Genomic DNA, 14,217 nt, shown 5'->3' with positions numbered 1-14,217 from the left:
AAAAAGCTCAGAAGGAGCTACCATCTCATGAAGATTGAATGAGTCCATCTTGTGTAAGGTAAGGTTGCACAAAGGTAAAGCTGCTCCATATATAGGTATCTAGGAATTGAGATCGTGCGATCTTTGTATGAACTTTTGTTTACACTAGTGGATTGGACTTAGTGGAGAGTCCTCGATTTTTTTGTAACCCAGAGATGGTTTTTTCCGGCAAAAAATGTCTTGTGTTCAAGTTATGTTTATTGTGTCACACATCCTACATACACATACATGGTACATATATCTGTTGAACAATTAAATGGTATGTGCTCACTATCATGCTCACTTGACACATTAATAACTTGCAACGATCTACAACCTTGCTGACTAGGATAGTTTTTGTGAACTGAAATTGGTATTTGAATCTCAAATTTATCGACTAACAAATCTATTTTAGTTGATTGGCGGGCTTGACTAGCCAGTCCAGCGGATTATAATTTTTATACACAGAATATTCCACATGGTACCAATTTCACTTTTACAACACATCAGTATGTCACATGATTCATCGAATACACCATGTAAGTAATCATCTTAGTAAGGAAACATATTTAAAAAAATGTTATCAGACTACGTATTAAAAAAAAATTCCATTCATTTGTCACAATAAAATTGTTAACAACAACTTAAACTCCAGCTCACTCGTTATTATCTTCATACCACATCAGCATGTCACGTTATTCATGAAATACATAATTTCTCATTTGGTTAGACATGGCTATGCACATTGTCAACACATGATCCAAGATTAGGAAAATATATTTTCCCCGTGCGGAAAATAGGGAAAGTAAAAAGAGAAAAAAAAAAGAAAAAAAGACCGAAGAGGCAACTTGTGTGAAAAAAATAGGAACCGTAGATTACCATGATTCTCTCTCTCTCTCCCTCCTGACAAGTAACCCTGGTTATATTTTTACAACCCACAGTCGTCTGTCTTTCCACGTGCCTCCCCCCTTTTTTTATTAACACGCGCACCCCTACACCGCTTGCTTCGTCATTTCCGCATCTCCCCCCCCCCCTCTCTCTCTTTCTCTCTCTCTCTCTCTCTCTCTCGCCGACTCATCCACTCTCCAGCCGGCACCTCTCAAGAACCCTAAAACCTTGACGTCTACCTCGCACCGCCGCACCCAGTCGATTCCAATCCGAATCTGAGGTAATTACTGCGAAAATTTTCGTCGCTAATTCTCGGTTGGTGCTGTTATGGCCACGCTTGAACTCTGTTTTTGAAGTGTGTTCTCGGTTTTTTTGTTCCAATTTCTGGAAATTTTGGTTTTTTGTTGTAGTTTGGGTGAGAAATAAAAGGGGAGATTTTTGAAGAACTTTGCTTTCATTTGGCTATTAATTTTATTGTTTTTTAGTTAATCTATACATATTTGTATACATATACATATATATATATATATTTAAAAAGAGTGGGTTTTGAGATGTTAGATTAAGCAACTGTTTGGCTGAGTAAGCTGAAGGAGTTTGAACTGGATTTTCTTGTCAGCCAAACAAAGCTTAGCTTGGCTCTGTTGATTTAGTTGGTGCCCCCACCCACCTCTATTTTATTTTAATTTTCACGTTTGAATGAATTTTTATGTGCCTTTTGTAGACTTGTTATTAGTATTACACAAATCTGCTGACAAATTTGCATTTTTTCCCGTTTTGTTTCGATTTATTTGCCAATTTATACCTTTCAATTTGTTTTCTGCTGATTTCTCTTATGGTTTGTGGGTTCCTATAAAAATTACGTTCAAATTGATATAATGATCTTTATATCTCTGTTTCGTATTTGTTTTTATATTTTGTGAAAGAATGAATTTGTTTTCGTGTATAGAATGAAACCGATTATGTTTTGTCTTTATTTGATGAACTGAGTTACTAATTGTTTCCTATAAATTCAGTGTTTGAATCTGTTCCGGAAGCATTCAAGTAGTTAGAAATTAATGGCTATTTATTCGTTAAATCATATATGTGTATATCCCCTTTCTTTTTTAGTTATTTGCCTGAAAAAGAAGGTTGGGAGTCTTGAAAGCCATTTGGGAAAGTCTCTTTGTTCGAATTAATGGCTATTTATTCGGTGTTTTTTGAGCTGTCATGTGAGAATTAATTGGTTCGATTTGTTTTTCTTTTAGGATCTTGTTTTTATCACCCTTCTTATTTTCTTGTCTGGCTACCAATTTTGCAAATGTGCTATAGTTGTTCGGTCATAACTGTCTATGTTACTGCATACTCTCTTCTTATGATAACCGGTTTTTTTTTCTGCTTTGTAGACTTCTGAGGCGCTGGTTTCTTTCTCTGCATATGATGATCTGCTTTCTTCTCAATTTGGAGTAGATCGAACTGATTCAAGGTTGTTATGATCACCCCTGTTGTTTCTTCTTACATTTCTATAGCTTGAACATTTTCTTATACTTGGAACTTTTATGACCTTTTTCTAATGCGCGGTGTTGTCACTTGTGAGATTTGGCTACTGTAGTATAATAACTCTCTACTCTTATGCAGGATGATTTATTGTCACAATGATGCTGTAAAGAAATCAAGTTTCCTAAGATTCATGTACTGCTGCAGTTGACCAGCAGAAGTTTGGTTTAAATTCTGTGGTCGAAATGGATCGGCGTGATACATCAGGATTTGTTAGTGGGGGTGGGATGTACTCTACCAGAGACATCTAACTCTAACTTTGTAGATAATTTTATTTAGCCCAGAAGTTGGCACTGTTCTTTTGCAATTCGATTAGGTCTCTGTAAATTATTTTAGTTGTTACTTAATGGACAATAGGTTGCAGAGTCTGAGTTTCGCTGCAAATTTTTCTTCAAATGCCTTCAAGATCTTGGGCAACTCCATGCAAGTTGGTGGAGCCGGAGGGGAGTATTCTGCAGATACTATCTTACGGCTTAATTCCCCTGGTTCTTCAATGCCTTACATGCCAAGCCCAAAAGGAATCAAACGGAAGTGGAGTTTGGTTGGTGGATCTTTGACCCAGCACGTTAGCTCTTCACTGGTGCTTGGGCTTGGCCGTTCAACGAGTTCCTCAGACAGCAAGGGGAGCTCAGCTACTGCTTGCACTACAATGTCTTCAACCAAAGAAATGGATGAGGAGTCCTCGATGGATTTTGAATTGGACTTTGCTCTTCATCTTGGAATTGAAAAGGTACCTAGCCCGAGGAAACCTGCTAAGAGTGCACTGGAACTGCAGCCCAAGGTTGACTTGGAGTTAAGTCTCTCCACTGGGTTGTCTGAATCTGAAATCGCTAGTGTCAATCCAAGCCCCGGCTCGGTCCTTTCAGGCATGGAGTTGCCATTGGCGACTGGTAGGGCCCAAAATGTAGATGGAGTAACTTCATTCCCTTTGAAGCGAAGGTTTTCCATGCAACCATTGCAGACTTCATTCAACCCAGGGGCTAGCGTCCTTTTCAATGAGGTTTCACAAAAGATTGACTTTACTGCTAGTGTTCCGGATCTCTCATCAAGCATGTTAACCACTCCAAATAGCTCAGTCACCTGTATTTCTTCTGGGATAACACAGAAACAACAGTCACAGCATCGCAGCTCTAATTCAAAGACATGCCAGGTTGAAGGGTGTGGAAAGGGTGCCAGAGGTGCCTCAGGCCGTTGCATATCTCATGGTGGTGGTAGGAGGTGTCAGAGATCTGGCTGCCACAAGGGTGCTGAAGGCAGGACAGTGTACTGCAAGGCCCACGGTGGTGGCCGGAGATGTGAATTCCTTGGGTGCACAAAGAGTGCAGAAGGACGTACAGACTTTTGTATTGCTCACGGTGGTGGCCGGAGGTGCAGTCATGAAGGTTGCAGTCGAGCTGCCAGAGGGAAATCAGGATTGTGCATCAGGCATGGTGGTGGCAAGAGATGTCAAAGAGAAAATTGCACAAAGAGTGCGGAGGGCCTTTCGGGCCTTTGCATCTCACATGGAGGAGGCCGTCGATGCCAAACTATAGGATGCACAAAAGGGGCGCAAGGGAGTACAATGTTCTGCAAGGCTCATGGTGGGGGGAAGCGGTGCACTGCTCCTGGTTGCACCAAGGGAGCTGAAGGGAGCACACCCTATTGCAAAGGCCATGGTGGAGGGAAAAGGTGTGCATTCCAAGGTGGTGGGCATTGTACAAAGAGTGTGCATGGTGGTACCAACTTCTGTGTGGCACATGGGGGTGGCAAGCGATGTGCCATGCCTGAGTGCACAAAGAGTGCGAGGGGACGAACTGACTACTGTGTCCGACATGGTGGGGGAAAGAGGTGCAAGTCTGAAGGGTGTGGTAAGAGTGCGCAAGGCAGCACTGACTTCTGCAAGGCTCATGGTGGAGGGAAGAGATGCTCATGGGGCCATCCGGGGTCAGTTTATGGTGGCCAAGCTAGCGCCCCTTGTAACTCATTTGCAAGGGGGAAGACAGGCCTCTGTGCCCTCCATAGTGGTCTGGTTCAAGATAACAGGGTTCATGGAGGTATTACTTTGGGACCTATGGTTCAAGACCCTAAACTTGGGAAGTCGGAGAAGATGAAAGAAGTAGTCATTGCTGACGACATGAATGTTGATGTGATGAATATCGTGAGTGGCATAAGGACTTCAGCAACTGGAGCTTATTCTGACTTGAAACATGGTGGTGAATCTTCAGTCCCCACGCTCGTGCCAGAAGGCAGGGTGCATGGGGGAAGTCTGATGGCTCTGTTGGCGGGTGACGGTTCAGATTCCAACGCAAACAGCATGGGAAGCAATCCATCTGGGCCAAAGAAGTCCTACATGATGCATCAGAACTGGATGTAAGGCTATTTCCTATCTTGTTCTTTGATTCGGTCTTGTGGTTGGCAAGTGTTTCTCAGGTAGTCAGCATGTCTGAGTGCTATGTTTCTTAGTTTGGTTTAGTCCTTTGATATACATTAGAAGTCAGTTCTCGTTCATTGGTTCGAATGGAGAGAACCCGTAAGCACTGAAAAGATGTTAGTGTAACAGTTGTTATGGGTATATCAAGGTAGGGCATAGTGTTAGAAGTTGGAGTCAGGTCATTGGTGTTCTTTCCTGTAAATATGTCTGTCGTTCCAGCAGTTTGTTTGTGAATACAGGTAAGGTTATACTGCCTGTAGGGTCGGTCAGTTTGTCAGAAATTCTGGTGCAATAAAAGCCTTTTTCTGAGATCATTGTCATCCGTCTGCCGTGTTTGGTATGCTTGTTTGTCTTGCAATTTAGTTGCTAATAAATTTTTGCTGTTTAAAGGTAATGCGATTTGATGGATAATTGGGAAATTGGCTGAAATGATAAATTTACAAATCCAATTTCACTTAATTGATCGGTACGTCGCCAATATTTGATTGATGCTGTTGGTATCTGATTTTAATGGATTTGTAAAATGATCGTTTCGGTCGATTTCCCTTAATGATTTTCGGTTCGCGACAAATTTGTGTTAACTCAGAACATGACATGATTTTATTTTTATTTTTTTTGAACAAACGATATTATCTATACTAAAGAGGCAAAAGGGCGACATGAATAAACATATGATTAGGATGGATTCATATACAAGAATTAGTAATCCTTTGGAGAAGTATTAAGAAGAAAATAAAACCGGTTAATGATGTATTATAAATAATCCTTTGGAAATAGGTCAAAATTATGGAACTTATTTCTGGATTTTCCTTTTTATTGAAACTGCAACACAATTTTTACATGATTATTTTTGGTATTAAATCTGCATATGTGGAGCTTTTCCTTTGTATACCATAATATTCCCCCCTGTCAAGTTAGAATTTGGCCAGTTTAGAAAGCTCATCAACTGCTTCAACCAAGTGATCAAGCCTGGCCACAAACTCTATCAGCAGCGATGTGAAGTTGGCCAGGGACAACGCTGCAGTGCTTTCCAACGCCTTCATCCTCGGCAAGTAGTCTCCGGCAGATCCCTCTTCTTCAAAAGCATCAACCTGTCGAGGTGGCCACGAGTAATGCTGCCTCCTCGACTGCTTCCTCATCAGCTCATGGTAATTGTTAGGCTCCGGCTGCTGCTGCTGCTGCGTGCTTTGGTTTAGTTGCTGGCTCGAGTTCTTCTCGGGGCTATTGCTGCTGTCGAGATCAGCCAGTTGGCTGGCGGCATCGGAGAAGGTGTTCGACAAGGTTAGAGAGAGCCTGGTGAGTGGCTTGGAGTAGGTGTAGGTGTCCGGTGGTTCAGACGGCGATGTGAGGAGGTAAGAGTGTATGTCGATGGCGCGTTGGAGTCGCTCTGTTGAGCTGTGGAGTTTCTTCAGCAGGGATGTTCTGGTGCTTCTTTTCATGTCGCTGATGTCTTTACCCAGACTTCTTACCAGTTCTGCGGCGTGGTTCGTCGCATCTCGGATCTCCGATTGGAATGTAATCCGGAGGTTGTACGGTGCCTAAACACCAATCAATAAAAAAAAAATGCAAATTATTAGCGGATTATCATCACACAAATTGTTTTACTAAAAGGATAATGTTAGGAAGATTAAAATTTTAAATCAAATGATGTCACCACTTAGAAATAAGCACAAACACGTTAATTAATATTTAAATATTAATTTAATCATTAACTACATCATTTGGTTTAAAATTTTGGCTTCCGTTGTATTACTGTTATTGAAATAATCTCTTTCATACTTTTCTGTCATAACCATTTCAATAAACCCAATTCTACCCATTGAAAACCAATTTTAACCAATTATATCTCGAAAAATCTTCTTTGTTTTTATCTCTTTTATCACGGTGCACAATGAAATATACCTAGTTGCACACAAGCTTCTCGAGTGAAAGTGTTTTAAGGCCCCACAATCCCCACTAACATTTGTTTGTATTTTCTGAACAAATTCAATTGGGGTTGTGAATCAGGTCATAGGAATATCTTTACATGCTTGAGAACGACGATTCAAAACAAACCAGCTGATCATCGTCATGTTTTGTAGCACGCCACATAATTATTATTATAATTATTAAGATTATTATTATTCCTGGTCCCTAAATATTGGACACTAACAACACCAAGAGAATAAACACATCATATAACTTGTATCCTTTGATTCCCAGCCAGCTCTTAATTCTTTCCAAATATTCCCCAGCTTCTAATTGTGTGAGGGAAAAGAGTTTATGATTCAGGCCTATCTGATTCCATATTATATTTAGGCCTCAAAAATGTCAATTAAGTCATTTTTCCTTGTCGACATATCACAGTTTGAGTTTTGTGTAGAAAAATTTCTTTTATGATTTTAATGAGTTGCATGTGTCAAACTGTGGTTTGCATGTAAGCAGTAACGACTCGTTACATTTGTTAAAAATCAAACTCAGTCTTCATGCATACACATGGAAAAGGAGAATATATACCTGAATTTCAGAGTGCAAAACTCCATGAAGTGCCATAACCTCATAAGCACAATATCTCAAAACTGCTGCCACTTTCACATATTCTGACCAGGGATAGAAGAAGTGCCTGAATCTGCCGTGCGGTGGCTCCCATTTTGCCGACACAGCCTTGCATTTCAAAAATATATGTTCAAACTTTTTCTGGTTAACTTTTAACTTTTAATTAATATTATAAAAACCAATTAATTAAACAAGTTTAATTAATTATTACCAAAACCTCCAGTTTTGCTGATGAGTTCAATGTGTTCCGGCACTTCCTATAAGCAGGCTCATCTGGAAACTCATCCATAACAGTTTTGGAGAATTCAGGGTGCACTGACCCATCATCTTCTAGATATTTCCTAACACATTCTGAGAACAATTATAAGAAACATATAAATGGTTATATTTCTCTCTACGTTATGATAAAATGCCATCATCTAATCCAAAATCAATTAACAAATAATGAATATTATAATTTGCTCTGATACTATGTTATAATGTGAATATTAAACTTAAAGAATCGCGTTATGTGTCAAGTGAAGTCTACTTGTTATATCAAATATTATGAACGGTTGATATATAATTGACATAATCAAGATGTGGTCCGAAAATGTAGTCCATGTCTAGCATGGGATTTACATGCATGGCATGTTCTTAGGTTTATGTATGTATGTATGTTGCGTGCACGTTATTATTAACATATAGGATTTGCAATTTTCACCGTGGTTAGAAATTAAAAATACTAGTCGATTATTTTTGGCATACCTTCAAGTGAGTCAGCCACCGAGTCAAAGTTGTTGACTAGCTCCTTATGCAATTGCTCACCAGCCCAAATAGGACAAACAAGCACATTCACTAAGACAGCTACAAACCCTCCGATGGCGATAGAGTAGAGTCGATCCATTGCTGTCCTCATCGGGTTTCCCATCGATAAGCGATACCCAGAAACAACGATCAAACAATAGGTGAAAAGTACGACCCTGAACCCATACTCATATGGCACGAGTGATGGCCACAACTTCATGAACGATGTAATGGTTCCTGCATAAATAATCAATTAATTCCAACAAAAATAATAAGTGTTTGATAATTTGATCAATTTCTATGTGTTTGAATGGCTTTTATGATCGTCATTTGGTGATATTCGATGTGCGACATACCGATTATAAAGATGCTAAAGCCAATGATGATAGGTTCAGCTACGCGTCCAGAGCTTAATGCTACTTGAGCAACACTAATGGCCAAGACTCCGGCAAGCAAACTCCCAAGAGCTCGGTTAAATCCTCTGTTAAAAGTTGCACCTAGAACAACAATGATACATGTTACATGGGCTTCTATATATGAACTAAATAAGTGGTTTGGTTACATATCAAAGTATATATGATTGAAAAGAAAATATTTGCTTGGTGTCAGGTTCTAATATCAGCTATCACCGTCCATGATTTAATTTGTTTGGCGTTGGGTTACTACTTGACACATGGTATGTGTGTGTGTGTGTGTGTGTGTGTGTGTGTGTGTGTGTGTGTATGGCATACAATTAATGGGTGTATTGCCTCACTATGTTTGACAAATATTTGGTCAATGTTACTCAATTTGATCAAATATCGACATTGTAATAGGTATTATATATTGGTATCCAAAATCAGCTATCACCGTCCATGATTTAATAAGCTAATTGATCAAACATGCACACGTAATATGCATGCGTAGTTGGATATGCTTTTTTTACCATCCACATATATATTGTTACCTTAGCTAGCTAGATGTTAAGTAGTTAGCATGTACAGTATGAATTGGCATAAATATATGTGCTTATGCTTGCATGCATTGATTTTTATGTATGCATGCATGTACGTACGTACCGACTGTATATTCGAACATGATGGCAACAGTGAGGATAGACCAGATGATATTGGTGCCAAAAACTTCATAAGGTGCTCGGAAGAGTATAAGCAAAGACACAAGAAGCACGGCCAGCCCCACTTTCAGTGAGAATTTCACTCTGTTGCTATCTTCTCTGGCAAATTCCCAAACGTTCCACACCCAAGCCTTAAGGGAGAATCCTCCTCCTTCTCCTCCTTCTTCTCCCTTGCTGGATTCATGCTGTTTGACTTTGGTCACAGAACAAGGGATGTTAATCTCAATATTATTACTACCCTTTTTTCCGTTCATTCTCCAATGAAGCAGTATAGCCTCCCCCCAAACTCTTCTATCAGGTGCTCCTTCTCTAAGAGCCTCGTATTGTCGAATTAATCGCTTATAATAAAAAACACTTTTTGAAGAAGCCGGGGAGAACTAGGGAGGAGATAGATCAAATTAAACTGCGAGAACAGAGTTGAGTGGTAGGATTTGAGGTGTGTTCATCAAAGGAGAAGAGAGTAGGTTTTAAAGAGGAGGGGTGGTAGCTATGTTTGATGGGCAAGTAGGTTAAAAAGTACGTCTAGTCAGGATGTCATATATACAAGAAGAGAATACAATACGACAATAATAGAAAAGAGAGAAAATGAAGCTAAACCCTGAGGATAAAAAGATGCTTAATTACAATAATACAGCCTGCACTGCATGGATAGAGAATTAGAATCTCAAATGCAGTTTTCAATCGCCAAACACGTTTTCTCTTCCAAATATCGACCTCGTGAAGGTGGTATTTACAGAAGTATATCAGTGTATTACTGACAATCTATATATATTTTTGTTTTCTGAAAATTTAACTTCTCCCCTCTAAACTCATTTTTTCTAGCCTATAACCTATCATATTATTTTTATCTAAATAAAACCCAGTGATTAGGATCCAGCAAAACAACTTACCAATTAAGTTTAAATTCCGCAAAATCATTATTGTAGTGTGTGTATGTTAATATAGAAACTAATATGGAAGGTTTTGTAATTTGGTTGTAATTGATCACGTGCATTCAAGTTTGACAAGGTCTTTCGCCAAAGGCAAATTTAAACTACATTATTGCTAGCACATTGTAAGGCTTAGCTCATTTCCCTATCACCTTAGAGTAGATAAGAAAAAAAATAATGGATAGACTATTTTGATAAAATTAGGGTTAATCAAACTGAAATTAAAATTTTTTTAAAAAAAATCCCAAATTAATTTCTACATCTATTAGAACCATATTTCATGGCTACAGACCTTGTCAAACTTTCAGAACACATTGCAAATCATTTATCATGGGACTAAAAACAGAGTCATCATCCCATTGGCCCTTCATGGCTGCCAATACCAAAGCAGCATCTCCTTTAAACTGAATCTTCACTTCCACCGTGTAAAGGTTCTTGACCAGCAGGATAGCTTGCCGAGCTGCAGTGAATTCAGCATGCATAGCAGAATTGGTCATCTCAATTGGACATGCTACAACGACAATAAACTCTCCCAATTGCTTTCAAAGCACCACCCCAAAGCCTCCCCGATTTTCTCTGTGACTCCATGCTCCATCGAAGTTGCACTTTACCCATCCCTCCGCAGGCTTCCCCCACTTCTGAGGCTCTCATCTTACCTTATTCGCTTATGGCTTATGCCATTTGTGGAACTCCTGCATCCAACCTTCAGTTCGAAGCACAATCTCGAGTTGAGGTAGAGCCTTGTCGTTCCATAGAACCTCATTCATATGCTTCCACAGAGACCAAATCAACATTAGACATAGATCAAACCCCAAAGCAGGACCCTGTATATGTAGATTGGCTAACCACCACATAAAAGTCTCTCAGTGCCCAAAATCTACCCGTAAGACCAAGCCTCAAAACCACACCGTTCTAGCTACATGACAATCACACAAGATATGCTCCGTTGATTCCATCTGGCAACCACAAACTACACACCCCTCCTCTATTGTCACTCTCCATTTACAAAGATTCAACCTTGTAGGCAGAGAATCCAAACATGCACTCCAAACACAAATCATCACTTTCCCAGGAACACAAGCATTCCACAACTTCTTCCATAGCTTATCCCCAATATTACTAGAAGACGAAGAAGAAGAACCTGTTGCCCCTTCCCCATTAGCTACATTTTGACCTCGTGCAACATGATATGCACTCCGAACAGTAAACTTCCCATGTCGTTCATAATGCCAAACCCAAGGGTCAGCAATACCCCGTAAGCTAATATGAATCCCTCGAATTAATTCACTTCTTCTTGAGATAAGAGCTCATTCAACAACTGAACATTCCACTACTTCGACTTCAACCAAAATAATCCCTCCACCATGGCCTCATCATCCCAATGTACCAATGGCGGGGTCAAGATCCGGAAACAAGACTCCCTCGGCACCCAACTATCTTTCCATATACGAACCTTCTTCCCATCACCCAACTGCCATGGAAGTCCCTTTTGAAGCATCGGTCTTGAGGCTGCAATACTTCTTCAAACATATGAACTATTAGAGGTCACCCGAGCTTCTAGAAAATTTGTTGTAGGAAAGTAACGGGCCTTGAATACACGATACACAAGGGCCTCAGGATCATGCAGAAAGCGCCATGCTTGCTTGGCCAACAAAGCCAAGTTAAACGCATAAAGGTCTCTAAATCCAAGACCTCTCATGCTTAGACTTACACAAAACCCTCTAGTTAAGCCAATGTATTTTCCTTTTACCCGGATCTCCACTCCACCAAAACTTAGCTATCATCATGTTCAACTCCTCACAAAACAATTTTGGGAGCAGGAAACATTGCATGAAGTACATAGGTAAAGCTTGAGCCACCGTCTTCAGTAATAACTCACGACCCACGCTACTCAAAAGACCACCTCTCCAACTTTGTAACTTTTTTCCACACCTTATCTTTCATATACGCGAAAGTTTCATTCTTAGACTTCCGAACTAATATCGGCAATCCTAAGTATTTATCATGAAAATCCACTCTCCTTATCTCGAGGCAGTCAGAAAATAACTAATTATCATAAGTACTGAGATTGGGGTTGAATGAAACACAACTCTTCTCAAAATTTACCACTTGTCCAGACGCCAATTCATACTTTCGCAACACTTGTTTAATATTCTGACACTCGCTAACGGTACCTTGAGCAAAAAGAAAGCTATAATCAGCGAAAAACAAATGGTGGATGCTAGGAGCAGCGCGACAAACTTTGATTCCTTGTAAATCTCCATCAAGTTCTGCCCTTGTCAATAGTGCCGAGAGCCCCTCTGCACACATAACAAATAAATAGGGGGATAGAGGATCCTCTTGCCTTATTCCTTTTTCTGGATGCATATAACCCACAGGGTCACCATTCAACTTAAAAGAATAAGTCATCGTTGAAATACACAACATGACCATATGGACCCACCTATCAGAGAATCCCTATTGATGCATCATAGCCTCGAGAAACTTCCATTCCACACGATCATATGCCTTAATAATGTCCAACTTCAACGCCATAAGACCATTGGACCCCGAAGACCGTTTATGCATATAATGAGCAACTTCAACAGCTACCAAATAATTATCATAAATTAACCGGCCTGGGATAAAAGCACTATGGTTGGAGAAATAACATGCGGAAGAATAAGCTTCAACTTGTTCATAAGAACTTCGCCAGTATTTTGTACAAACTAATAGGGCAAGGTTGTGTCATCAACATAGCATCCTTGACTTTGGGGATTAACGTAACATGGGTATAATTAATTTTCCGTAGAATGTGACCGGATAGAAGCATAAACCGAACCCCATTACAAATGTCCTTACCACCACACTCCAATTCTTTTGATAGAAACCCAGGGACATACCGTCCGGTCCCGGCGCTTTCATATGATGCATCTAAAACACTGCACCTCATCAGTAAACGGGCTATCCATGGAATTATTCATCTCCTTCGTCACCTTAGGCATGATATGGCATAAAATATCATCAAAGTTCTCCACTCCATTTGAACTAAAAAGTTTTGTGAAATACGACACCACAACCTCCTTCGTCCCCCTACGATCCTCACGCCAACACACATTATCATCCATTAACCCGTATAAACAGTTACATTTTTGTCTCCTATTAGCCTTTTGATGAAAATATTTGGTATTGCGGTCCCTAAGTTTAACCCAATTTTTCTTCGATCTTTGTCTCCAAAATTGCTCCTCTTGTTCAAGCAATATGTTTAACTTTCCAATGAGCTCATTTTTTTCTGCTCGATAGACTCATCTGTGAATGGTTGTCCCAACAAACTCGTAAACTTATCCTCCACCTCCCTAATCTCTCTTGGCCCCGACCTTACATTGCTACGAGCCCAGTTATTGAGCTTCATCTGCATCATCTTAATTTTCTCGGTAACCTGGAACATTGGCGAGCCCTTCACATCATGGTTCCACCCATCCTGTATCGCTTTAGTACAACCCTTCTACATATGCCAACCTTCCTCATAACGAAATTACTTCTTCCCTCGGATTGGGGTGCGTCCTAACCAATTAAGCAAGACCAGCACATGGTCTGACGAAGTCTTGTTTAAATGTTGCACTTTAAAACGAGGGAACAACTCCATCCATTCTTGATTACCCAAAGCTCTATCCAACCTTACCTTGATTCCACCTCATTTTGTCGTAAACCACGTAAACTTATTGCCTGAGAAACCAAGGTCCAATAGTCGACAATGCTCCACCGTATCTCGAAACCCTTCCATTTGTCTTTCTTGTCAAACATTGCCTCCTTCATGCACATTGGCTTGGAGGATTTCGTTAAAGTCACCAATGCATAAACAAGGTTTGGAATCATTGCCTATAAGAGTCTCCAAAAGCCGCTAGGATTTATACATGTCACATGTGGTTGGATAACCTTAAAAAGCAGTAAATATCAAATAGACTATATCTCTCGGAACACCCATATCAAAATCAACATGGTTTTGAGAATAAGATCTTAAACAT

The 14,217-nt window shown here is 40.0% G+C and overlaps 2 protein-coding genes across 3 annotated transcripts; one reads left to right on the top strand and one right to left on the bottom strand.

Moving 5' to 3' along the window:
* Positions 1–1,023: 1,023 nt before the first annotated feature.
* LOC126599509 (uncharacterized) lies at positions 1,024–5,163 on the top strand. Of its 2 annotated transcripts, XM_050265897.1 has the most exons (3): positions 1,024–1,186; positions 2,289–2,368; positions 2,521–5,163. In XM_050265897.1, exon 3 carries the CDS (start codon positions 2,786–2,788, stop codon positions 4,790–4,792), a length of 2,007 nt encoding a protein of 668 aa, XP_050121854.1. In that variant the 5' UTR covers positions 1,024–1,186; positions 2,289–2,368; positions 2,521–2,785; the 3' UTR covers positions 4,793–5,163. The 2 variants fall into 2 exon arrangements, with proteins under 2 accessions (XP_050121854.1, XP_050121855.1); XM_050265898.1 differs by lacking the exon at positions 2,289–2,368 and having other exon boundaries at positions 1,032–1,186.
* A 415-nt stretch (positions 5,164–5,578) lies between these two features.
* LOC126599510 (aluminum-activated malate transporter 9-like) lies at positions 5,579–9,776 on the bottom strand. Its single transcript, XM_050265899.1, has 6 exons — positions 9,229–9,776; positions 8,527–8,667; positions 8,132–8,407; positions 7,596–7,735; positions 7,346–7,492; positions 5,579–6,387 (listed from the first exon to the last, which is right to left on the bottom strand). The coding sequence occupies exons 1-6, from the start codon at positions 9,536–9,538 to the stop codon at positions 5,764–5,766; spliced, it is 1,638 nt and encodes a 545-aa protein (XP_050121856.1). The 5' UTR covers positions 9,539–9,776; the 3' UTR covers positions 5,579–5,763.
* Between the last annotated feature and the right edge of the window lie 4,441 nt (positions 9,777–14,217).

This window comes from Malus sylvestris, chromosome 14 (genome assembly GCF_916048215.2).
Source record: "Malus sylvestris chromosome 14, drMalSylv7.2, whole genome shotgun sequence".
NCBI lineage: Eukaryota > Viridiplantae > Streptophyta > Magnoliopsida > Rosales > Rosaceae > Malus > Malus sylvestris.
Note: the sequence above shows the minus strand (reverse complement) of the source record. Positions and strands in the feature narration are given on the sequence as shown.

Bases quoted from the DNA above. Each gene is read 5' to 3' on its own strand.
- LOC126599509 (XM_050265897.1), top strand. From the start codon at position 2,786: ATGGACAATAGGTTGCAGAGTCTGAGTTTCGCTGCAAATTTTTCTTCA.
- LOC126599510 (XM_050265899.1), bottom strand. From the start codon at position 9,538: ATGAACGGAAAAAAGGGTAGTAATAATATTGAGATTAACATCCCTTGT. The intron at 8,408-8,526 runs GTATGTCGCACA...TTATTTATGCAG, and splicing joins CTTTAGCATCTTTATAATCG to GAACCATTACATCGTTCATG. The intron at 7,493-7,595 runs GTAATAATTAAT...TTGAAATGCAAG, and splicing joins CAGCAAAACTGGAGGTTTTG to GCTGTGTCGGCAAAATGGGA.